Source organism: Protopterus annectens, chromosome 3.part1 (genome assembly GCF_019279795.1).
Source record: "Protopterus annectens isolate FY-2018-M chromosome 3.part1, PAN1.0, whole genome shotgun sequence".
NCBI classification, from domain to species: domain Eukaryota; kingdom Metazoa; phylum Chordata; order Ceratodontiformes; family Protopteridae; genus Protopterus; species Protopterus annectens.
Genome location: NC_056732.1, coordinates 632999132 through 633026429, shown reverse-complemented (window position 1 = coordinate 633026429; position 27298 = coordinate 632999132). Strand labels below are relative to the sequence as shown.

At 40.8% G+C, this 27298-nt stretch overlaps 1 protein-coding gene across 2 annotated transcripts in view; it reads left to right on the top strand.

Moving 5' to 3' along the window:
* Positions 1-27298, top strand: part of RBFA (ribosome binding factor A) — a 508328-nt gene that overhangs the window by 369785 nt on the left and 111245 nt on the right. For both annotated transcript variants that reach the window (XM_044067015.1, XM_044067014.1), the window contains exon 6: positions 22136-22215. In XM_044067015.1, coding sequence (XP_043922950.1) covers positions 22136-22215 — 80 coding nt within the window. The remainder of the gene's footprint in view (positions 1-22135; positions 22216-27298) is intronic.

The following is a 27298-nucleotide window of genomic DNA, read 5'->3' as shown; positions in this document are numbered from 1 at the left end:
ATGTGATGGCAGACACCCTGAGCAGGACCTTAACACCCTCCCACAAATAGATGCTTCACAGGGAGGTGTTTCTGGATTTAGTCCAAAGGTGAAGTATTCCTCGGGCAAATCTGTTTGCCTCCCCCCAGAACAGACAGATGCCCCTCTTTTGCACAAAGCTTCCCCATTCATAAGCCTGGAAGGTGGATGCCTTCTCCTATTCATGGGAGGGAATGTTCCTTTATGCCTTCCCCCCCATTTCCCTTGATTCACAAAGTCATCCTGAAAATTCAGAAAGACAAACCAAAAATCCTGTTGGAGACTCCCTTTGGCCAAGACAGCATTGGTTTCCCCTTCTTTTCCTTCTAGCCCAGGGCAATCACAAGAGGTTACTTCACCGCTTCGACCTACTGACACAAAACAAGGGGTCTCTTATTCATCTCCAGCTTCTCAATCTGACAGTGTGGGTGGTCGAGTTCTGATCCCCTTCAGACACCTATACTCAGAGGACATACTCAGTCTTCTGCAGGAGGCCAGAATTCTCCAATTGGTGCCTTAAAAGTAAACAGGACCCATTGCACGCTTCTGTCCCAGTGGTCCTTTCCTACCTGTGTGAGTTACTGCACTCAGGGTTGACTTGTTCTTCAGTAAAAGTGCATCTCTCCACAATTTCTGATTGCCTTCCCTTGACCCTACCTCTGGCTTCCAGGGTTAGATGTCAAGCTGTTTCTGAAAGGGGCCTTCATATTAGACCTCCTCATAAGCCATTCCCCCACCTTGGGATCTTAACTTTGTGCTGGAAAAACGTATACTAACTCCTTTTGAGCCAGCCCATTCTTCCTCTCTGAAATTCTGTACTTGAAAAACAGTCTTGTTAGTGACTCTCACCTCTGCCAGGAGGGTCTCTGAGATTCAAGCCCTTATGGCTTCATCCCCCTACCTTGTTTTCCACAAGAATAGGGTTTCTGTAAGAACTAACCCATCCTTCATGTCAAAAGTAGTTAACAAAAGTTCTTTAAACCAGACCATACATCTGCCTGTCTTCTACACTCAGCCACAGAACTCTTCAGAAAGGACTTTGTATTCCTTGGATGTTTTGAGATTCTGCTTAGACAAGACCAAATCCTTCAGACGGTCTGATCACCTATTTGTCTCCTTTCATCCTAGTGTCCTAGGCAAGGCCGTGTCAGAACAGACAGTTGCCTCTTGGATTTCTAAGGCTATTGCCTTTTGCTATTCCTTTCATGGAAGACAGTTGAGATCATCTGTCAAAGCCCATTCCACCAGAGCTGCTTCCTCTTCAGCAGCCCTTTTTCAAGTTCATTGATTGCTCTTCTCTTCTGGAGGCAGCAACTTGGTCCTCTGTCCATACCTTCACCAAGCATTACAAATTGGACTCCATCTCCAGGGCTAGAACAGGGTTTGTTAGGTCTATTCTGCATGGTCTCATAGACTCTGCTTCCCTACCTGCCCCCCACATTACTGCATAGAGAGCTTTGGTACTCTCCCTAAGAGAGTATTCCAACATGAGAATAGAAGGACATAGAATAGTTGTGCAAGAACTTACCATAACCATAGATGTCCTTCTCTTCCATGTTGCAGTATTCAGTCCCACCCACTTACCCCCTTCTCTTTTGAACATGTTGTGAACAGGGTCATTGCCCTGACTACTGACTTTGTGTCTGGCAGGGGCTTTTTACTACCTTTACTCCTATCTATTCCTGGGGGTCTCTCGCTGCGCCAGCCGGTTTTGAATTGGGTACGTGCAGACGTCACAGATATAGCTGACATCAGTTTATGGCTCCTACATGCAATGTTGCACGTACCCCTGCTCTCAAGACTTTGGTATACTGGCCGGATGTCCAGTGCTGCAGGCCGCAACTCCCTAAGGTTAAGAATACTGCAACATGGAAGAGAAGGACATCTATGGTTATGGTAAGTTCTTACACAACTATTCTTTTCTGGCAAATGGGCTTTGAAGCTGATTCAGCAAGGTTACATGTGGCCTTGGGAAGCAAATCCTCCTTTCCATAGAATTATTCCACATCTGCCAGACCAAACTCCCTCGTTTACTGCTGTCAACTGTACAATGCTGTCTCAGGGTAATAGAAGCATTTCCTCCTTCTTAGTTGGAAGAAGGATTTTATTCAAGAATGTTTTTATTGTCAAAGAAAGAAAGAAAAAACATCTGGAAATCAATTCTGGATCTTTCTTTCCTAAACCAGTATGTAATAGTGCCCATGTTCAAAATGCTTTCACTTCGTAACCTGTTTACCCCTACCTTAGATTTAAAAGATGCTTATCACATTCCTATTCACATGATTTCTGGCATTTCTGTAGGTTTTGTGTGTCTGGATTACTTTATCAGGTTTCTGCTTTACCCTTTCGGTGTTCCTGGGGCAACTCCCCAACAACTCTTTACAAAGAGCTTTTCTTCCACATAAAAAAAATAGATCTATATTTTGATCTATTCCAGGGGTGTTCCACTCAGACTTCGGTCACTGTGAGGGAATACCTCAGGATTTTGGATCTCATGGATGATTCTCATAATACCTCTTGCAAGACCATACATGAGAAAGATAAAATGGAGTCTGAAGTCTCTTTGGTCCCAGCATCAACACCCATTATCTTTCCAGATTCCATCTTTGGCATTTGTGAGACTTGACATCACTTGGTAGAGACATCAGATATCCCTGAATTCAAGAGTCCCCTTCTCTCCTTCTGCTCCAAATCAGTCAGTCACCACAGATGCCTCTGACCTGGGGAGCAATGTCAAGGGAAATGAAAGTGGAAGGTATCCGAGAAAACACAGGCAAACACTATCAAGGCATTCACCTCTCTGAAATACCTTTGGTCCCTAGTACCACTTCACTGTGGTATTGTCTGTAACTACTTGTTGTGGTACATAAACAAGCAAGGAGCGGGAGGTCAGTCTTAGCATAGGATATAGCTTTACAGCAAATCTCACTCAGCAGAGATCCCATAAACAGTCAGAGCAAAATCATGCTTCAGACAAGCTGAGCAGGACAAAGTCAGACCCTTGTGAATGGGGACTAGATCAGGGGGTCTTTCAAAATTTGATCCATCTATGGGAAGTTCCACAAGTAGACTTTTTTGTGTCACCTGAACAATCAGCTGGCAAAATTCTGCTCCAAGACTCCATGCAAATGGCCTGGAAGAAAAATTGCTTTTCTTTTCCTTGAATGGAAATGTTCCTATATGCCTTTCCACTGATATATAGGGTACTTCTGAAGATTCAGAAGAAATCCCCCAGGATCACTGTGGTGACTCCTTTCTGGCCCAGGCAACAGTGGCTCTCCCTTCTTTTAGAATTGACCAGGGGCAATTACTGCAGTCTTCCTCAGACTGTATTTACTCACATAAGAAGAATGGTGTTTGATACATTCTGACCCCCAAAAATTTCAACTGACTGCCTGGATTGTAGGGTCTTAACACCTTTTAGGCATCTGTTTACTGAGGATGTGCAGGTGCTAAATGAAGGCAAGAAAGCCTGCTACTAGAAAATCATATATAAGCAAATGGAAAAGGTTTTCTAGTTGATGCCAGCAAAATAACCAGTACCCATTTAAGACTAGTGGCTCTTCTGGTTTTGCAGTATTTGTGTCGGTTATTTGACTATGACCTGTCTTACTTCTCTGTCAAGGATAATTTTTCAGCCATTTCAGCATTTTTGCCCATTGATCTTCCTCTTTCAGTGTATTCTCATGTCAAAATGTTTTTGAAAGGGGCATTGAGTAAGAGGCCCCCAAGAAAACTGGTGACTCCTCCTTGGGATCTTAGTTTTGTATTAGAAACAAATAGTGAGGAAACGTCTCTGACTGCGGTGGTGGTGCTGCGGTAGCGTTGTTGCCTCACAGTTAGACGTTGCCCGTTCTATTCTCAGAGCGTCTTCTGTGTGGCGACATGTGTGAATGGGCGTTCCTTCGTTGAAGGTTGTGCGTTAGGCCCAGCAAGCCAGCACGTAAAAATCTACTGCCAATCATTAGCGGACCGGAGTTCCGCTGTGGCGACCCCTAACCGGGAAAAGCCAAAAGACACAAACAAACAAAGTGAGGAAACGTCTCTGTGTGGAAGATTAACTTCCTCTGTGTGGAAGATCTAAGATTCCCTCGAGTTCAAGCACCTGTTAAAACCATACTGGAGAATGGATAGTTTGGCTTAAAGTAAACTCTGATAACACTTTAGGTATAAAAGAAGGATTCGTTCGTAGAGAAACTGTCTTTGAGGTAAAAAACAAAGGGTTGACCCACCATAAGAACCCGCAACTTAGATACTCTTCTTGAAGAGGTCAGAGCAATCAGTAAAATCGTTTTCCATATTAAGAACATGAGGTCATCCAGATGAGCTGGTTCAGATGGAACAAGTGTTAGCTTCTCTAATACAAAATTAAAGCAAACAAGTCTCCATGGTATCCCTCAAAGTCTCACAAACCCAGTACGTCAATATACTGGGTCCAAAAACAAGTAATGAGGAAACTTCTCTATACGGATGATCTAAGAATCCCCAGCACCTAATAAAAACATACTGTGAATATCCAACCTAATAACAGGTGGTAGAAATACGTTCTTTAAAAGTTTCCAAAGTGTAAATCAAGTAATGAAAGTAGGGAACCACAAACTGGTTCAAGTTGAATCTTCTTTATTAAAAACGCACAAATGAGCGAGCCAAATCGTAGTTGAAAAAGCAGAATAAAGTGTATGTGTATACCTGTTTAAAAGCATGGGTGTGGTTTACTAGGGTAGCTGTGTTGTAAAAGACAATTAGCATGTTTACTTCTCCCATACACCAGTGTGATATTCGACACAGTGCTGCCCTACTTCAAGCTCTGTGATTCCAAGGTATGCCAAACTAAACTAAACTAAAAGTTCAACTAAAAACAAATGCGCATTAATAATTGCCAAAACTTCCTGAACACATTTCATTGTAGTATCAAAAAAGAAAAAGTTAACATAAGTTTTCAAAATTCCTTAGAAATCTTTTCTACCAACATTCTTTGTCTATTAGAACTTTTTCAAGTTTGTGTGTCAAGTTTTGTAAGAGTAACTAAAGCAACTAAAACTTAGAAGTTAAATAATACATAATACTACATTTTGTTGGGCTAAAAACAATACATATTATTTAACAAAATGTACAAAAAACAAATGTTAAATAAAAACTACCAAACTCTTGAGAATAAATACACACACATAAAGACTATCCATCTTAAATGATAAATCTATTAAAATAATTTTAAAATAAAATACACACAGAAATCTATAAAAAATATGAAAACTCTAGAGGAAAAACAGTCGCTAATGCTCACAGCAGTGATATTCACCCAGATCTGCAAACCCCACAAAAAAATTGTAAACAGGACCCCTTTAAAATTTATGAAATGTGGTTCTACGGTAATGCTGTGAATTTCTACAATTTATTCTGCTTTTTTTTCCAACTACTATTTGGATCGCTTGTTTGTGTGTTTTTAATAGAGAAGATTCGACTTGAACTAGCTTGTGCTTCCCTACTTTCATTAGTAGATTTAAACTTTGGAAAGTTTTAAAGAAAGTATTTCTACCACCTGTTATTAAGTTGGATATTCACAGTATGTTTTTTTATTAGGTGCCTAAACTCTGGAGAATCTTAGATCTTCCATTTCTTCCATGCAGAGAAGTTTCCTCATTATTTGTTTTTGGACCCAGTATGTTGACGTACTGGGTTTGTGAGACTTCGAGGGACACCACGTAGACTGTTTTGATTTTGTATTAGAGAAGTTAACACTTGATCCATTTGAATAAGCTCATCTGGATGACCTCAGGTTCATAATATGGAAAACCATTTTACTGATTGTTCTGACTTCTGCAAGAAGAGTATCTGAGTTGCAGGCTCTTATGGTGGTCAGCTCTTTCTTTTTTACCTCAGAGGCAGTGTCAGTAAGAACTAATCCTTCTTTTATGCCTAAAGTGGTATCTGAGTTTACTTTAAGCCAAACTATCCATCTCTTTATGTTCTTTCTTGAACCTAAAAATGGGGAAGAAGGGATACTTCCTACCTTGGATGCCCACAGAAAACTCTGATACAATCTTGACAGAACAAAATCTTTCAGAACGTCTGATCAGTTGTTCATTTCTTGTGAAGGTAGGAAGAAGGGATGACCTGTGTCAAAGCAAACTGTTTTTAAGTGGATGTCTCAAGCTTTTACCCTTTATTATTCCCACTACAATAAAACTATACCAGGTAGGGTCAAGGCACCTTGTACTAGAGACTTTGCTTCGTCAATTGCTTTTTTGAAAGGGTTGGACTCTAGAAGTAGTAACTTGGTCCTCTGTACATACTTTTACCAAGTACTACATGCTAGATTCCTTCTCCAGGTTTAGATCAAGCTTTGTTAGGACCACTCTCCAGGTGCTCCCCTTCCGTGTCTCAGTCATTAAAAGCTATGATAATCTACACATACAGCTTAGGCTACTGCAGCATTGATCGATATGATGAACATGGTACAGTGGTGTAAATACATTTACAGATGCACGAATGATCACTCCTTGCAGTAGCCACTCCCTTCCTCCATCCATTCCCCCTTATTTTTGGTGTATTTTTTGATGCCAGGATGTGAACATTTGTTGTTTTGTTGTTCCAAGGAATATCCTCTTAGTGCTTAGTTTCCATCTCTGTTTCCATGAAAGCTCTGATGGGCTTGGTACTCAAACCTGTATTATAGCCAGCTCAGCTCAAGCTGCCTTATGGTTTGAGTGTATGGAAGGTGCCCTGAAGCTTTGGAAGATGGTCAGCTGTTATATCCTTAGCAGGATAGGACCCATATAATTTAGGCTACTGCAGTAGTGTTCATTCAGACAGCTACTGTTATGGAATGTTTACTTACCCAACTGTACTTTCTTTGAAATGCATGAATCTTAATACTAAAATAGTGTGATGACTCAACATATGTTCTCTATGGTCATACCCTCGGATATTTTATATTGATAAATTCAGAGATTTGATACGATGATGCAGTACTTTGTCCTGTTGTTAGGTTCAGGGAATCCTTTGCAGGGATAGATGTCGGGGTGGCTGTGTAGTGAGTAGTATCAGCAGAAAGAATCTTGAATCTCTTGACATGCTGGTGGTGTCAAAAAGAGGGATACACTCTCTCTTAGTTTGCCTCAAGTAGAACCTTTTCAGTTAGATGGATGGGGGAGGGAAGACATACAAAAGGTCCTGAATCTACAGAAAAAGAAGGCATCCCATTTCCTAGACCATTTCTTATAGAGTCACTGAAAAATGGGCTGTAATTTGATTCCTGATATGCATGGCAAATAGACCCACTTTTAGAATACCTCAAAAGATTCATTGTTTTTTTTTTCCCTTGGAAAATGCAGAGTTGCATGCTGTATGCTACTAAATGTTGGCTGGGAACATTTGTATTCTTACTAAGTTTGCCTGTCTATTTTGTTGTCCTGGTAGAGGAACTGCAGAAATTGGGTTATGTTAAATTACTGGTTCATAGGCTGTTATTAGGCAGTCAGTCCAGTAGATCATTACAGGCCTAGCCCCTGAAGGGCCCATTATGTGTTCCCTGTATTGATAAGGGCCATAGAGGACAGCCCTGGGGTGAATTTAGGGAGCCCTGTCATTCACTAAGGTTTATTTTAAAGAGAGCTAGGGAGTTTAACATGGAGTTGGAGCCTCTTCCATTGCTAGGGTATCGTTTTTTGGGCGGGGGAGTCTTATCGCTCCAACAGGTTCTGTTAATATTCCTGTATAAAGTTAGATCCTTTGAGCAATATTGGCAGTAGTATAATTTTTATAGATATGTAAGAAGTCTGACAGAATAATATCATTCATTACCCCAAAAAACAGAGGTCACCATATAAGAGTCTCTAAGAGCTGGAAAATAGTAATATTGTTTTCAATTGGTCAGAATAACTTGAGGGCATGCCTGAAATTTTCTTTGTTTAGAAACATTGATCGCTAAAGCTGGGCAGTATGCCTGGATAGGTATATGCCAAAGGGGGTATTGTATTCTGTTATGAACCTGATAAGAGAGGAGGAGTCTGGTATGATGACTTCCTTGGATCTGGAGGTTATTCCTTTAGTAGTTAGTTGTGTTAGGTGGAAGGCTTTCCTAGTGATCTTTGACACATGGTGGTGAAAAGCTCATTTGTCTGTGAGTGTGCCTAGGTCTCTGATAAGAGAGTCAATTTTATGGAAGGTATTCTCACTGTAGTTGGTGCAGGGGTGTTCTTGCTTCCCAAACAGTACTGTAGTGCATTAAGCTTTATACCATAGTCTTAAAACTAGGAATTAATTTGACTAAGACAGTTCTGCAGAATACAGATATCAATCAGTTTGAGTTTGTATAAGAGCACCGAGTTTCTAGTCCTCAGTGAACTTAGCCAGACACCATTGATATCAGGGTGGATATCAGTGTGTGTAATCCAAAGAAGAGTGGGCCTAACACTGAGCCCTGTTGCATGCCATTTATGACAAGCCTTTTGAAAGAGTGTATGTGTTCTTTCCATGAGCCATTTGGCAATCTCCCAGGTTACACAGGGTTTGACATATAATAGGGTGAATTTGTTTCTGATAACAGAATGTGTCATAGTGTTAGAGTCTTTCAACGAATCTAGGTAAGCAGTGTGCACTGACTGGCCATTAGTCAGTGTTTCAGCCACCTCTCTTAAAAAAAAAAAAAAAAAAAAGTTAACCAGGTTCAGTAGATAAGACCTGCACTTCACATAACCAGATTATCTGGGATCAAGGTAATATAGGCTACCTAGGTCATCATTTATGAGTTCAGTTATAATTTGCAGAAGTACTGGCAAGACTACAAGATCTGTGGTTCCCTGGATCAGTGTTGGTACCATCATTGTGAAACGCACTACTGTGGAACATAATCAGTTGAAAGGATGAAATTAAATAGGTTAATGATGGGCTCAGTTTAACTGTATTTAATGCTGACAAAAGACAGCCTGGTGTATTATTTGGTCCTATGGAGCTAGTACTTTTGTTTTTGGAGAGGTTGTTTGGAGACTGTTCTGGGATAATTTTGGCGGAGGTGGAAGGGACAAGTTAGTGATGGGGATAAGCTAAAAGGAGAAAGAGGGATGAAGTTAGAGGTAAATATGTCTGAGTGTATTGATGATGTCCACCAGATATGAAATGGTATTACCGTTAGAGGTCATCTCAGTGCAGAGTTGTTAATTGTTACAGGGATTCGTAACATAGAGAAGGCCTTATGATTATCTTTGAAGGTGACTACAATATTCAGTTTATATTTTGCTTTGTAGGATTTCATCTTACATCTGATGTACAGTTTGTATCAGGATTCCATCATATGGGATGTTGCTCAGCCCCAAATTTAGAGAACTTCCTTGCATAACCCGAAGACTTGGGATCTCCCGTGCTTCCATATGTACCACATCACTGTGGCACTGTGTTGATCCTGGGAGATTTTCCTGAAAAGTTGTAAGTGCTTCTGGAGTTCCCTTTATATCCTTCAGTTTGATCTCAAGAAACCTTTCCTAAAGGTCCAACAGCTTTGCAGTGAAAGATTCCTGAAGTGCACATCCTGAGCATATTCCATGTCTGTTTTCAGCTGTTGATTTGTAGTCAGAGGTAATAGGGCATCCTCTATTTGAGAGTCACAAAATTGTATCGCCATAAACATTCTTTACATTGGATTTGAAAGGGAAACATTCTGTCCAAGAAATTTGTGGGCTGGTTGCAGATTTTCTTCAAGTTCTGTTGTGATATCTGTGTGCATAGTCTTGCATGGAAAAACAGGAAGATGCATGAAGATTTGCATCACAAGGCCCTGAGCATACGCCTTGGTTGTAAATAAAGGGTGATAGGAAGATGTTCTTCGTGTTTCACTGTTGCAGTCATCACACATGGGTTATCTACCAGCAGGTAGCCCTCAGTCTGACCGAATACCAGAGTCTTGGGATTTCTGCATCAGATGCTGTCGCCTCATCCATGACGTCAGGTCATCAGGGGTATAAAACATGCAGCCGGCACCATTACATCAGCTTTTCTTGCCACTCGGGAGCCCAAAGCAGAAGCAGTTCGCAAGTGCCAGTCGGCAGCTACCGGAAATTTTCGTTTTTCGAGTTTCAAACCTGAAGTCTTCTAAAGCTAAGTACCCCATTGGGGATCCTTTTTTCTTGCTCTAACCGATGTCAGAAAAAGTTAACGATTGTCTTGCCTGTGGAAAGCAAATACCTCACAGAGGTTTTCATTCTTACTGCATCACCTGTTTAGGCCCAGACCACGACGTTCCTCGCTGTCGGTTTTGTGCCTTGTTCAACGCTGGAACTATTCGTCGTCGGGCTATTTTTGTCTCTAAATTCTTTCACTCTCGTTCTCTGTATTCCGAAATAACTTCGGTAAGCCATCTGACTAACGATCTTCTGAAAAAACGCAAAGATAAAGACCGAGACAGACTTTATAGGTCCAAAACTGCCGACGACGCTTCCATTAAGCTAGTCGCCAGTCTGTCGTTACTCAATGAGGCGCTTTCGCAGCCCCTGTTACCCGCTTCTACAGATTCACAGGCCTCTACTGAGACCCATTTGGAGTCCGGTATGCCGCAAGATGCTTCTTCGACTATGGAACCTGTGGATGTCTCTACCTTGGATGTGTCCGGAGCCGCTGTGCAAGCACCGGCCTCTGAGGGTGTATTCAGACTTTCCAATGTTCGTACCAAACTGACTACTTCATTAATGACTAACTGTACCGAATTTCTCAGGCCCAGAGTTTGCACTACGCCTAGGAAACTGACAACCAAAGCACATTCTCAAGCTCCCATGCCACAGAAACAAATGCTTAGAATGGCTGAAGACCTTATTACCTTAATCAGGGAAAGCCAGCCCTTCCCCCTCTAAAAGACAAAGAATTGATATTCCTTCTGATTCTTCAGACTAGGAGTCTGATGACTCTGACCCTCGCGATTACCAGGACATACCCTTATCTACCTATGAGGACTCAGATGCAGAGGATTCAATTCCCTCAGCCTCCCCACCAGACGACCTTTCTTTTGGTAAAACCTTGCATACCCTAAGAGAGCATTTCTGCTGGGAATGCCAGGACTATCCACAGTCCAAAAAGAGACTCGGGAAAATTTTAGACTTGCCTCAGCATAGGCCTCTAGGTATTCCCCCTGTCCTGGATATTGTAGATGTCTTCATGGAATCCAGCCTTACCCCTGATACTTTACCACCTGCTCCTAGGAAGCCTGACAGGTACTACAGAGTACCTGACTCTCACAAATTTCTCTTTAAAAATCCCACTGTGGGTCCAGAGACCATTTCCCAGGGACCTAAAGGTATTAAGGCTTCTACAGCTAAAAACCCTACCCTTTCGGATAGGGATTCTAGGGCTCTAGACAGATAGTATAAGAATGTATATACCTCTGCAGCTCTTGCCATCAGGGCTTTAAATTGCCAGTTTCACATGTTGAAGTACCAGCAGCATATTACTGATCTAATTAAACAAAAAATGTTGATTCCTGATTGTGCAGAAAATAAGGACTTACAAGACTTAATGCATTCTGCAAACCAAGTTGGTAAACATACTTTGCAGTGTGGTTTTGATGCCTTAGAAGCATCTTGCAGGGCTGCTGTCACTGGGTCTGTTCTGAGAAGGTACGCTTGGCTGAAGGAACAAATCTTGCCAGACCATGTCAAGGCAAAATCACTTGATGCTCCATTAAACCAAGAATGTTTGTTTGGCTCTAAAGCAGAAGTAGTTCTTAAAAAGATGGAGGAAAAAGCTAAATCCATGCAAACTGTTAAAGATTTCTTACAGGTACAGACATCTAGATTCAGTAGGCATTGGCCTTCAAAAAAACTGGTCCTTTACAGTCCCTTCCAGACCTTCTCAGCCCAAACCCAGGGGCAACAGACCACAAAGACTACAGTCTCAGGGTATGCACAGATCTAAACAATGGAGTGCTCCCTCCTCAAAAACTGGGAGTGGTAAGCCACCCCCTATAGAAAAAGTTCACAATGACTTGTCCTTAATCCTTCCCAGCCATGCCCAAGTACTTGCACCGTTAGGAGGAAAACTAGCCCTGCAGGCAAAAAAACTGGGAGTACATTACCCAGGACAGATGGGTCTTGAACATTGTATCCCAGGGATACAAATTCTATTTCCACTCTCTGCCAACCCCAAGAGGATTGCCAGACCTTCCTCTAAACCAGTGGACAGAGGCCCAAAAGCAAGTACTTTCTCTTCTCAGTATAAGGGCTATTCAACATGTGCCAACAGAGCAAAGGGGACAGGGTTTCTACTCCAGGCTGTTCCTGGTGCCCAGAAAAGAGAACTCTTGGTGCCCTATTCTGGATCTGTCAACCCTAAACACCTTCCTGGGGGTACCAAAATTCAAAATGCTTACACTCCAGCAGCTACTTCCTATACTAGCCAAGGACTCCTGGCTAGTCACCCTAGACTTAAAAGAAGCTTATCTGTACATCCCCATAAGGGAATCTTGCAGGAAATATCTACATTTCAGGGAAGGCTCAATGCACTATCAGTTCTCTGCACTTCCCTTTGGCTCATCTACTGCACCTAGGGTATTCACAAAGTGCCTGGCTCCAGCCATTGCTTACTGCAAGCAGAAAAATATTCAAATTTACCCATACTTGGACGATTGCCTGATTCAGACGGATAGTCAGGAATTGCTACTTCAGCACCTGACGTTTGTAAAGAGACTCTTAACTTCTCTGGGGGTATACCATCAGCGAAAAGAAATCACATCTGGTACCCAGCCAAAAGATTGTATTCCTGGGAGCAAGCTTGAACACAACTTCCCAGATGGCATTCCTCACTCCAGAAATGCAGGTTTATTTGACAACTTATTTCATACTGGCCACCCAAACCCAGCTATCTGCAATAAAATACTGCAAGCCCTAGGGTTCATGGCCTCATGTATTCTACTGATTCCATATGCAAGACTGCATATGAGGAAACTTCAATGGTACTTAAAAAGTCTCTGGTGTCAACATTCCCAGGACCTGGAAACAGTGATTCCTATCATTCCTTGCCTAAGGACAGAGTTCCTTTGGTGGGCAGAGGCTTGCAACCACAACAAGGGACTCCCTTTCTCACAACCCCCCACAGTCCAAACTCTGACAACAGACGCATCAGACTATGCATGGGGGGCCTCACATGGCAGGCAAATGCATTCAAGGCAAATGGGGCCCAAGACAAATTCACCTGCATATCAATCAAAAATAAACGTTAGCTGTACAGAATGCACTGACAGCCTTCAAATACCTTATCCTGCCAGGACAACGTCTGATAAAGACAGACAACACCACAGTTATGTGGTACATAAACAAGCAGGGGGGAACTCACTCTTACCCACGCTGCAGGTTAGCCACGGCTCTGTGGAACACAGCCTTAAGCAACCAAGTGCACCTGCAAGCTCAATTCCTGCCAAGCAAACAAAATTCACTGGCAGACGACTTAAGCAGAAATCTAATGGACCCACATGAGTGGAAACTGGAACCAACTCATTCAAACTCCTAATACACAGGTGGGGGACACCAGAGGTGGACCTCTTTGCATCCCCCCAAAACCATCAACTAAACAAATTTTGCACCAGAATTCCCCACAGCCAAGCTTGGAAAGTGGATTCCCTATCCTTCACATGGGAAAACCTCTCAACCTATGCCTTTCCCGCCTCTGCCCCTCCTTCCAAAAGGACTCCTCAAGATCAATCAGGACAGGCCAAGGACAATCCTCATTGCACCAGACTGGCCATGCCTGCACTGGTACCCACTCCTATGCAGTCTGACAGCAGTGCCACCCCGGCAGGAGGGACAGATTTTTCATCCTCAGCTGCAAACCCTGAACCTGGCAGCCTGGCTTATTCCCTGAATGCATCAGCAGCAACCCTCAGGAAACAGGTGCTTGATATTATCCTTGAGGCCAGGAGGCCCAGTACTAGGAAATCCTATTCAGAAAAGTGGAATAGATACTGTTCTTGGAGCCAGTCTCAAGGGAAGGACACAGCCATGCCCTCCTTGCCTCACATCCTAGATTACCTAGCAGAGCTGCTCCACAAAGGCCTATCCTTCTCATCAATTAAGATTCATGCCTCTGCCATCTCAGCTCATTACAATACTGAGCCACCCTCTTCTCTCACCCTCTGATCAAACAGTTCCTGAGAGGAGCTAACAATTTAAGACCCCCAAGAAGAGCTCCAACTCCTGCCTGGGACCTTAACTTTGTACTAGAGAAGCTCACCCTTCCCCGTTTTGAGCCTGCTGCTACAGCAGAGTTAAAATCCCTCTCTTAGAAAACAGACTTACTACTAGCCATCACTTCAGCAAGAAGAGTGTCTGAGTTACAGGCCCTTATGGCTGTGGAACCCTTCATTATCTTCCATGCAGACAGGGTTTTCCTCAGGACTAACCCATCGTTTATGCCCAAGGTGGTATCCAGTGTGGCTTTAAACCAATCCATCCATTTACCAACCTTTTTTCCTAATCCTAAGAATAAAGGGGAAAGGATCATGCACTCCTTGGATGTGCACAGACAGCTCAGGTTCTACCTTGACAGGACTAAACCTTTCAGAAAATCTGACCAGCTGCTAGTCAGTTTTGCTACAGGGGCAGAGGGCAAGGCCATTTTGAAACAAACCATTTCTAAATGGATAGCACACTGCATCCATTTCTGCTACAAACACCATGGAAAACCTACTCCACAGGGGATCAGGCCTCATTCCACTGGGGCTACCTCAACCTCTACAGCTTTTCTCAGGGGAGTCCCTACCAGGGACATCCTGGAAGCTGCAACCTGGTGTTCTGCACACACCTTCACCAAGCATTACCACTTACCCATCTTTTCTAAATCCAGAGCTGGATTTGCCACAGCAGTCTTGCAAGGCCTACTAGCCAGCCCTACTACTTCTTGACTGCCTCCACCCTTCCTCAGCTTTGGGAATCAACCCAAGTGTGATGACTGCAACAGTGAAACACGAAGAACATAGTACAGTTGTGTACACTTACCATAAATGTAGATGTTCGAATGTATTCACTGTTTCAGTCCTCGTTACCCTCCAGTCCCCTGTCTTTCTATACATTCTACCTATCCACTTTTTTGGCCATATCTTATGGAAATGGTATTTACTTTTTACTGGAGGTGTTCCATACCATTTGATTGCTTCCTATTTTGGTGGCTCCTGACATCTGGGGCAAGAAAAACTGATGTAATGGCATCGGCTGCATGTTTTATACCCCTGATGACCTGACGTCATGGATGAGGCGACAGCAACCGATGCAGAAATCCCAAGACTCTGGTATTTGGGCCGTCTGAGGGCTACCTGCAGGCAGATAATCCAAGTGTGATGACTGCAACAGTAAATACACTCGAACATCTACATTTATGGTAAGTGTTCACAACTGTACTATTCTTCTATCAGTTTTTGGATTTCTGACTGCTTTTATTATATCACACAAAAAAATATTTGAACACTCTATCAGAGCACCTCCCAGGAAAGCTACAGTTTGAGCTGGGCTTAAAGATGTTTTCTTTTAGTTGATGGTGATAGCCAAAGACTGAAACAGGGTTATTATTGTGATAAATTGCTGACATAACTTTTCCTTGGTGTTTGCTACTATCACACAGTTACCCAGGTAGGTAAAAAATTATTTGCCATTTCCTTAAATGGAAAACATAGAGATATGCATTTGATAAGGACTCACAGGGCTGTCAGTAGACAAATTGTGAGAATGGCAAGCTGAAAGTGGAAATGAAAAACTCAATGTGAAATATTTCCTGTGGGAATGCCTTAAAGGAAGCTGAAGAGTGGCAGCCTCCATGTGTAGGGATGCCATGAAAAGAGTTCTTTTCTGTGAAGACGGCTGCATTTAGGGTCATCATTTTGAAGCTCTGTGTTGATATTTTAGTTCATAGAATTGTAATAGAATTGCCAAATTTGCAGACGTATGTTTTAAAATTTTTTTTTTTTTTTTTTTTTGTTTGTTTGTTTTTTTTTACAAGAGTGCCATGCCTTTACTGCAGTCCCCCTTGTGTTTCCCCTACCCCCTTATCTCTGTCTACGTTGCCCCCAGGATTACTGTAGCATGTTGTGAAAGTAGAATGGTGACTTTTAAAGGTTTTAAATTATTATTGCCACCCCCATAACTTCTTTGTGAAGAAAATTGTTTTAGGTTGCCCTTATATTGTGCTAAGCTACATGACTTGTCCTTGCTTTTAACACCAGGCAAAAGTTACGAGTAGAAACCTGTCCCCATTTTGTTGGTCTGGGGTCCACTGTATTGTCGTCTTCTCTGGCAATCATTGCATCAAATCTAAAACCTCTTGAACATGGTGAATTAGAGTTAGTGATATTGTATTGGAATGAGATGTAAAGAAATGTCTGCAGAACATGTTTGTGAAATGTTCTGCAAAACCAATTTTGGTGAAGGTGATAGTCTCCTAGACTGCAGTATGATGTAGTAAGTGAACATCACACAGATCTTATTCAAAACAGGAATAGTCTGTTTGAATTAACTGCTGTGTTTTGCTGAATGCTGTGCAGTTAATTGTGTGACATTTCAGAACTGTGGGGGATATAGGAGTTTCTCCATTGCACAGTTTCAGAATTATTATTTTTAGAGATGCAGTGTTGTTAGGTTTGGTAGCATGCTGTCTCAACACTCTTTTGATGCATTTGGAATAAAATCAGCCTTTTACAGCTGTGATCTTAAATGTTTAGTTCATTTATGTTATGATGTCCAATCTCTCTACCATAGAGCTGTGGCAAACAGCCATTCACAGGGTATATGGGAGGGTGTTGAGTAGTACCAGGCAGCTTTTACCATGACCTTGTCTGCTGCTGCTTTCCTTTACCAGATGATTTGGGAGCTGATAGGGGCTTTCTACTTCTATATGCCTTCTGCAAAGGTGTTTGGTGTCTGGTGTTTAGGCCTCTTTCTGATGACTGGTTTCTAGAAAACTGAAGTGTGGTGGTAGGAAATAATCACTTGGCAGCAGCTCTAGTTTTCTGTTTCTATTTCGAATTCCTAGGATGTTATCAGGTGGTTTCCCAAAAACATTTACTCTATAAACTGGCTCATTTAATAATTGGGCATTAACAGCTACTGTCCTAATTCACACTTAAGCATATGATATCCAGTTTCCATCAGTAGTGATATTTAACTTTTCAAGCGTATAACTTATATCTCCTGGTATGTGTTAAAAGCCTTCAAGCATATGGTTTAAAACTGAGCTCTGGCTGCTAACTATGTGAATCATACAATTTAACTAATTCAAGCCTACAATATTTCTCTTGTGTATTTCCATTTAAACCCATAGCTCCTTATGGCACCCTGACAATTTAGTGGAGTGCATCTTTCAGGCATATCCAACTTTCACCAGTGTCTCCAAAAATATTTGTTTTGGTTTCTCTTAAGGTTTACAAGGCCTTTCTTTGAGACATCTTTCTTACCAGGTCTCCATCATAGAGCTCATTTCCTCCATAAAGCTTACGTTGCTTACTGCAGAAGTTAACATTGCCAGCATATGAACCAGCATCATCACCAAACCTAAAGTTCTTATTTTGGGAAAACCTATTTTAGTTGGCAGTTATGAAAATCTTGCTCTCTGCATTGACGTCTACATGTTGTTCATATGGAGAGTGCAACAGTTCTCAAAGCCCATCTTTTATACTAAAGGTAGATCCCAAGAATAATTTAAATCAGTCCATCAGTCTTCTGAACTTTTATCCAAATTATTCCACTAAAGGCAAATTTCTCTTACGTTTCTTGACATCCACAAACAGTTGTGAAATATTACTTTCATAAAACCAAATAGTTCAGAAAAGACAATCAACTCTCCTTGTCATCAGCACAAAACAAATTGGGGCAGAAAGTTTCCAAACTGACTCTGAGAAGGTTGCTCACTACTGACATCAAATGTTGTTGCAAAAATGATACAATTCCATCTTCTCAAAACTCATTCTAATGCAGCCTTAGCTACTTATAAGGCCTTCTCATGAAAGCTTCTCTAGAAGATATTTGTGAAACAGCAACTTTGGTTTCTGTTCATACTTTTGCAAGACATTATGAGTTGGATGTGGTGTCCAGAGAATGGTTTTCCTTCACTACCATCATACTGATGGAATTCTTTCATGACCACCCAAGAGGTTATGCTTGGTACTCTGTCTTAGAGGTTACAATAGATGGACTAGATCATATTGGATATGAAAGCTATAATACCATATGGTTGATCCAAGACCATTCTCTTTAGGAAAGTTTTTTTTTTTTTTTTTTTTTTTTTTTTTTAAAGTATGTAGGATTTTTATTAGGCCAATGTTTAGTCAAGCAGCTGTATACCAAGGCCTCTGTGGACTCTGTTACCACAGCGCTCTATGGGTGAATGGGAGGAGTTAGAGCCTGGGAAAAGATGTTTTGTAGCTGACATGAGAATGCGGGTAAGTCAAGCAGGTTAAAGAAGATAGACTCAGATCACCTAGATGTATTGTTATGGTACATATATAACACTTTTTAAAAAAAAAGTTCATAGGTTCATAGATTAGTACTAGGCTAACTGCCCTTGCAAGCCATTTTTAAGCCTAGCCAATTATCCCTTGTGAGAATCAAACCCTGTACCTTTTGTTTGTAAGGCAAATACCTTAACCATTAGGCCACCCTCCCAACCCTTTAGGACAACAGTTCAATTTTTATTTGTTACTTAACTCTACAGATGTGCTTTAAGCAAAATTCTAGAATAAACTCAAGTTGCAAAAAATAAATGGAAATGATTTTTCATTTAAGTGTTTTTTAATATTGTGGTAGTATTGATTTGTTACATCTCTTCTGTTTTGAGATTAAGTGTTGGGGAGAGGAGTAAAACAGTCTTTTTCTTGAAGAAAGAAAATAACCAAGATACAGAAGTTAAACGCCTCATTGTTGATTTGAATGTTGATTTACTACTTTTTTGAGCTAAATGTATCTAAGCAGTGTGTAGTGCATGGAGTGCCATGATTATGCTCTGAAACTGGGGAAAAGAGGCTTGTTAAAGTTCCTTCTTGACATCAGAAAGGGGGTCCACATTCTCTTAAGCACCCCTCATTAATGCTAAGCTGTAGTGTGATGCTAGAGCATTAATATCGGTCACTGGCTGCCATAGAAGAGCTGCAGGAAGCTGTTAAATACTTCATTTGGACTTTTTCACAAAAAAAAAAGTCTGAATGAAGGGCTTAATATTTTCACAATATTCTGCGGTGGTTACTGTCCATATGATAGTGATAGGTATGTTACAGCTTTCAGAGCTGTAAAACACTTTGCACTATTGCATTGTTTTCTTCAACCTTGACAAACGCAAATAAACCAAAACAAGTTCTCCGAAACTGCCTTCAGCAAGCATTGAAACAAATTTTTGTGCACCCCCCCCCACACCCCCTGAAATTATATATACCAACTCAAACATTCCACAACAGTGGAGAAAAAGACAATCTCCACTTCCGTTGAAAGCGGTTTTGGCGAACTGTCGCAAGTTTCTTTGCATTCACTGAAAATACCTTTGACGGACTGACATGCTCCTGTGAAGCTTCATGCACTACAAAGAATTACGATTAGGTCTTTCCAATGATAAGACATGTTGTTTCATGTTCTATATGTGTATATCAAGACTCACCTGTGAGGTTTTACTCTCTGGAGGAATTTCTTGACATCCATGTCAAAAATGCACAAGAAGCTGGTTATGATCGGAAACCTGATCATAGTCTTGTACATTTTGGCTGTATTTTAAGATCATCACTAAGCTGCTTTTCAGATTGAGGTTCTACCATTTTAGTTGCTTTTACTCTTGCTATGCAAAGTATATGCTAACCTTTCTTCCTATGGGACTATGCCTAATGTATGGAAATCTAACCGTGAAAAAACATAGCCCATACACCATTCACACTATTGCCCCATTTCCATTCTCCCAACACTGTGCAAAATATGTGAGAAAAGTGTGTACCTTCAACTCACAGAATTTCTTACTAAGTACCACCTTCCCTCACAAAAAAAAAAAAAATCTTCTAATCAGGGAGGAGCATGGCCACAACCATCTGGTCTCTGACCAATGAAATTCACATGTCAGTAGACAAAGGCACATTCTCTAGTACAAATTTTAAAGATGTTAACAGAGCCCTTGACTTAGTCAGTTACTCCTCTCACATAATCCAGCTTTCAAAACTAGGCATTAGCCCTGAAGTCATCTTTTGGTTCCAAAGTTACCTGACTAACTGCCATTTCTCAGTAAACTGTAACTCCTTTACTTCTCTCTCCTCTCCAGTACTCAGATGTGTACCTCAAGGGTTTTTCTTGCTCCCATTCTGTTCTCTGTATGCATCGATAAACTTCTTCTCAATCTTCCTTAACTTTCTCTTCTCCTCTATGCAGATGACATGGTCCTGTACCACTCCAAACACTTCCTAACTATTAACAATAATATCTATAGTCTGATTTTATTTGTCTCAGTGAGTGAATTACTACTAAAAACTTCATGCTAAATGCATCCAAAACTAAATCTATGCTTTTTAGTACTAAACAAAAACTCAGCAGATGCAAGAACCATCCCTTATAGCAAGTCTCCTCTTTCAAGTGTCTTGGTCTCTGGTTAGAACCCTTACTCAGCATCCACCTGCATATTTATAATGCACATAAATGAATCCCCTACCTTTCTGGGCAAAAAAATGTATAGCCCTTTTTCTTTGCAATCCACCAGGTCTGCTATAGAGAAAAGAATCCTACTCCCTCAACTCAAATTCAGCCTCCCTCCCTATATCAGGAGTCTCTGCTAAGCTCATCCACTCTTCAGACACCGGAAAACAAAATAAGTAGCATTATTAAACACTCCTCAAGAAATGAACACAACAGTATAACACTAAAAAAAAAGGCAAATTGACTGACTCCTAGTTAACCAAAGAGCAGACCTGCTGCTAGGATTTCAACTGTTCAGAATACTGTATGAGCAAACTCTCACTCCTTTAACCTCAAAACTAATAAGACAATACCCCACAAACAACCTAAGCAACTTGAACCACTCAGGCCCCAAACCACAAATCCCACCATCCAAACTACATATCTCTGAGCATGCATTCTCAGTTCTCAGGCCCATACTGTGGAACTCCCTCCCTCCTTAAATTAAAGACTCTCTGCTCTCTACTAAAATTCACATTTACTTAAACAAATAGAGTGTACCAGTTACCACTCAGGTTACATATCTGAAGTCTACTTTAACTTTTCTCCAGTCTAATATTCTTTTTCTCCTTTTCACATCTCTAATTTGTTCTACTCTGACACTTTTGTACATACTAGAAATTAGTATGTTAGATGTATGTATCCATAGCCGCAGTGGTGCAGCGGTTAGCGTTGTCTCCTCACAGCAAGAGGTTCTTTCATTCGATTCTTGGCTGGAGTGGCTTCTGTGTGGAGTCTGCATGTCCTCCCCGTGGTCGAGTGACGCAAAGACTTGCAAGTAGGTGCATGCGTGAATGGGTGTGGCTTCTTTGAAGGTTAGGCATCGGGCTGGCAACTTGGCCCTGTAAAAATCCACTGCCAATCATTAGCAGACCGGAGTTCCGCTGTGGCGACCCCTAACCACGAAAAGCCGAAAGACTTTAGATGGATGTATGCATAGCACTACTCTACTATTGTACTGTTTTATACTCACTTATGCTTTATTGTACTGTTGTCTGTTTTGTATATCTGGTCATTTTTGATCAAAGGCTGAAACTGAAATTGGTCAGTGCTCTGCCCTGATAAATTCAGGTAAAACAAACTAAAATAAAATAAAATAAATGAAGCATCATAGTTTCTGCTGTGTGTGATTATTTATAGTTTACAACATGATTTTGCACTTCCTATACTTTTCCGTAGGTAACCTACAGTTGCTATACTAATATCTGCATGAAAGAATATAGTTCTTGTCTTGGTAGTCTGTTGGTATCCACACTTGTTTTTTTCTGTTGCCAGATGCTTTGTTTATAGTGGTGTGCTGATAACTGAATAAAGGAATAATGCTAAATAGAACAAAATATGATATTTATATTTGCTTCAGTTTCTTGAAGTAGAAGCCATTCTTTGTTGCCTGTATTTTCTCACTTGCATGTGTCAGCATATTTTTCTGTCTGAAAGTAGTTTTTACATTTGTATTTTAGGTAGAAAGGCTGCTAAAAATAGCTGATTTTGGACCAGATGAAGAGGTAGATATTTCTGAAAAGACAGATGCCAGTGTAAGGTAAGAGACTGATGAATACTATCACAAAGTTTATGGGAAGAGCATTAAAATTGTTGAGTTGGTTTGTGTATGCAGTTGATAATATTAAGGCTTCTTCTCAAAGCAGTAATGCCCTTAGTGATTAAGTATATGCCGGCCATTGTAGATAATCTCAGTCAGAATGAGGTAAAGAAGTGGTAAATTACCACCTTGAGTTTCCCCTGAAATGAGGACACTAGCCTAGTGATATCAATCTTATCAGCAAAGTGTAAATAAATTAATCTCAGATATGCTTTTATACATGTACAGCCTTGAATGTATTAACATAGAGCCCATGGGGAGGATGCTTAGGCAGAGCAGTAGCTCACAAATTGGGAAGTTATGTACTAGTAGCAGCATATTTGTACATGAATTTTTGGAAATCAATGTAATTTACAGAGAATGAAATAAAGACAAGAAAAAAATAAATTAATGGTAAAGAAACATACAGCCTATGAAAGTGTTTTTAATTGTATGAGTACCTGCAGCCAGGGAGCTCAGTACTGAATAAGACATGGGAACAAGGTAAAATAAAAACTGAAAATTAAGTAAGAGAAGAAGACAAATTTTATGAATATAAATGGCCTTACTGACTCCATAAAAAGCAATTGGTTATTAATGTATATTAAGAAAAGCTGCACACAGTAGAGTTACAAGAAGCACACTTAGATCAGTCTGAACATAACAGATTAATAAAATGGGTTTCAGAGAGGGTTGCTTTGCAGGTTATCAAAGGTCTAGAAGACGTGATCATACTGTTGTCAGTGGAGTTGTCTATTGTGATGTAAGAGGAGAAAGTAGATAGGGAAGCAAGATATGGCATAGAGTATTTTAGAATGATAAAATTACTTTTCCAAAGATGGTCTATCTCACAAAAAATATCAAAAAGAATTGAAAAAATTCATAAGGTACATTTCCACCAGAGGATATTATGCATGGGGGAAGAGTGGAACATAGCTTCTAATAAAGGGAAGGAGTGGAACATAACTTCCAATAAAGGGATTGTGTCGGGGAGGACCAAGGAAAGCACATATAATGAAGGAAGACATCTGAAAGTGTGTTTGAGTGTGTTTAGGTTAGGGGATGTATGTAGCAGATGCTGCAGGGAAGAGCAAACGATATAAATATTTCTCCCCTAAATATGGAAACTGTGTTAGGCTGAAGAAGGTAGAATGCATGCGTTAATTTCAAACCATTCAGCTTTGCTTCTGTTAAATAAAAAAGAATCTAATCAATAGGATAAACACTTGCTTTTTCCTATGCCCATGTTATAAAAACAAAAATTAAAAATGGACAAAGGATAAGTTGATACATGTACTAGGCAAGATTAAGGACACTGAAGACTGTATAATAGAAGATTGGAAAGGTCTGAAAAGAGAATTTAAGGAATCAGTAGTGGTATCACTAAACTCAAAAGATATATATGCAGTACTTGAAGAAACTGGCCAAAATAAAAAGGTTGCAAAATAGGAAGGAGAATATTCTTGAAGAAAAAGAAGAGTTGGACCAGTAAAAAAAGTGAATCCGCATTTAGATAGGCTGACTAAATTCAGAAAAGTTGCAGAGAAACAGTGCTACTTTTAAAATTCACTCAATGCAGAAGCTGTTTAAAATTCACTCAGAATGCAGAAGCTGTTAGCATAGGGGATATTCAAGAAAACACACTGCCTTACTGGCACATGGGTAGAAGTGCCTTTCTACCCTCCTCTTGGCAGTCTGTCAAAGCTCAGAACTCCACCCACTGCCTAAATGTGAGAAGGACCAATCACCTGGCAGGAGCAGGGCAGCCCTTCAACACTCTCACCCTTTTTAGTTTTCTAGTACCACAGTCGGAGAAAGACTCTAGGGATTTCAGCTGCAGAGCTTAGGTAAGAAACTCCTGTTGGGTTTTATTCCTCCCTCTCTTTTCTGTCGGTGCTTGAATAGTTTATTCTGCTGATTTGTGTATTTTTTCTTGTGGAAAAAAATGATATATAGTTTTAGTGTGGTCTATGTTATAGTGTAAGTCTTGTGCTGTCTTTGTTAATGCTCTTTCTGAGTTTCTTTATGATTTTTAACCCTTTTAAAATGTTCAATGGCTATTTCTGAATGTTGAAGGGAGTTTCTGCACTAAGGCGTTTTAGTGCAGTTCCTGTCACTGCCTTATGCTACTAGAATGGCACGTAACCTGTGGCTGTTATTTCTGTTGGTAAAAGATTCCTTTGGACGTTTTGACAGGAAAATGTACTGTTTCGACTGTTTTCTTTGGGACTATAATTATTTCAGGGCATTTTACACATTCACAGCATTTTAAATTATTTTTTCATTTGAATCAAAACTTGGGGACCATTTAGTTTGTGAAACATTTCTGACAGGATTTTGTCTTAAATTTATGCATAATTAATTGTCTGAGGTTTGGATTTATTACTTTTTAACTGGATTTTGTAGATTAAAACATTTTAAATGACTGTCTCGCTTAAATCACAATTTTGATGCCGTTTTGTTTGTGTGACATTTCTGACAGGAATTTTATTTAATATTATACTTAATTCCTTCTAGATGGCTATTTTGGGACTATTTATATCATGTTTAGTTGAAAATAGCCTTTATGTACTGATATTGGGCGTCTAAGTGATGTGTTTATTGTACTTTGTGCTGGATTACTGAAAGTGCTGTTTTTTTACAAAATATAATATTTATTCAGCATAATTTCCCTATGAAAATAGACTTAATTAGAAGGAACTTTGTGGGATTTACCTTTTCTGTACTGGGCTGACCGTGCAGCTGTTTGGTATTAGTCTGGCTAGTTTTTGCCACCTGTCCTGAAGGATTCTGATACAGCCCCCCACTCACACACACACACACACACACACACACACACACACACACACACACACACACACACACACACACACACACACCATTTTCCTCATCAGCACCTAAATAATGAAAGAATACATAAAAAAATCTGCCTTAGTCTATGGCTTGTGACTGCAGTAGCATTAGCTTTAGGCAGGCTATCTGACCACTCACCCACTCAGCGTGTGTTACCTATTGTGGTCATAGTATCATAACTGTGCATGGCACAAGGTTCAGACACATCCTTTGGGGTTGTAACCTTGCCTGCTTCAGGTATGGGAGAACCAAACCCTTTAAGTGCAGGAGACGTTGGGTACAGAATTTGTTGCCAGCATTAATATTTCCCTCTTGGAGATTTTTCTAGCATACACTGCACTAGTGGGAAAGAGGCAGGAGACCAACCAGATGGTGGGACAGCAATCTCTGACTGGTTTCCCACCTGAGATGGTGGCTATGACTAGACCCCTTCTTCAGGCTGTTGATTACGATGTGCTTACCCATTGTAGGAGTAATGCCAGAACTTCCACCACTGGGCAATATGCTAAGGATCCTTTTTTTGAAGGGGATCTTGGGTCTGAGAACTTGGACCTATCTTAGTCAGATCAGTCAGTTTCCTCTGACGATGAACAGGTCCAGGGACCCAAACAAATGATTTCTTTTTCTTCAGTGTGTTCAAGAAAGTTTGTAGTTCTCCGTTTGTTTATTGAGGCTTACCTGAGTAAGGGTTTAAGAATTGTCATGTATGTCAGCGTTGCCTTTCCTGCCCTCCAAGCCCCTTTGTCTGCAGACCATGCTTCTGTGTCCCCAGTGAATTTTGCTAATAAGAAGGCCATGTATTCTTCTAACCCAGTTCCTCAAGATAAAATAGGCAAGTGGCTAAAATATCAAGAAAAGAAGCTAGCACAGTCCAGCACAGTAACTCTAAAGTGTTTAACTATCAGTGTTTTATGTGGAAAGTTGTGTTGAGATGCATGCACAGTTTAGACGGGTTTGCTGCATCATTGCATGTAGAACAAAAGGTCTTTGTTAAAGATATTGTTTCCACTGTTTCTCAGGTGTCAAAAGATGCTTTAGAAAAATCCTGGGGGGGTGATAATATTTCTAGAAATACAGCATTGTCAGTGGTGATTAGGATATATGCTTCTTTGCAGAAACAAAATTTTTCTGTTAAGTTAAAAAAATGAAATTATGAATACTCCTCTTGAGTCTGATTATGTGTTTGGGACAGCAGCTAATCATATCCTCAAACAGTGGGATGACAGAGATAAATTTATTCAAGAAGTATCAAAAATGCTTCATATTCCCAAGTTCTCTTCCTTTAAGCAATATAATTTTCAGCAGCCTAACAAGCAGAAGTCCCAACCAAACAAAAACCAAGGCAATAAAATGAAATGGCAGGATGACATGCTACTCTCCTTCGTAAAGCATGAGAGGTTTCTAGTCCAGAATTGTCTTGCCTCCCAAAAAAGAGCAGTCGTGGAGACCAGCGTTGAACCATTCTTTTCTGCATGCATTTGTTAAGGTCCCCAAGATGTTCATCGTGTTTCACTGTTGCAGTCATCACTGTAGGGTTCTTCCTGCCGGCAGGCAGCCCTTGGTCTGCCAGAATCCCAAAGTCTGGGTCCGGCGTCGGCTGTTCAGTTGTGCACCCTGACGTCAGAGCGCTAGGAGTACAAAGCTGGCAGCCAACGCCATGTTCTCCAGTCTTTCTCGCCGTGTGGTGAAAGCAGTTCGCAAGTGCCGGTCGGCTGACTCCTGAAATTTTTTCGTGCTTCAGTCCGAAGATTTACTTCTTCTTCTCAAAGCTAAGTACCCCGTTGGGGAAAACTTTTTTCTTGCTCCAGTCCGATGTCAGAAAAAGTTAATAATTGCATTTCTTGTGGGAAGCAAATACCTCATAAGGATTTGCATTCCTATTGTATTCCTTGTTTAGGCCCTGACCACGACGTAGCTAGTTGTCGGTTTTGTGCTAGATTTAACCAACTTACTATTAAGCGAAGGTACGATTTTGCTTTTCATTACTTTGGTAGGCGATTTAATTATAAAATGTCGTTGGACACGCTTCCGACTGCCGGAGTTCACAAACAACGCAAGGATAAGGACAGGCCTCCGAGGTCCAAATCAGATGACATTTTACAAGCGGAACCAGCTTCAGGTTCGGCCGTCATCAGTGAGGCGCTTTCGCAGCCCCTGTCGTCGGCCATTATAGAACCGATTGCCGAAACGG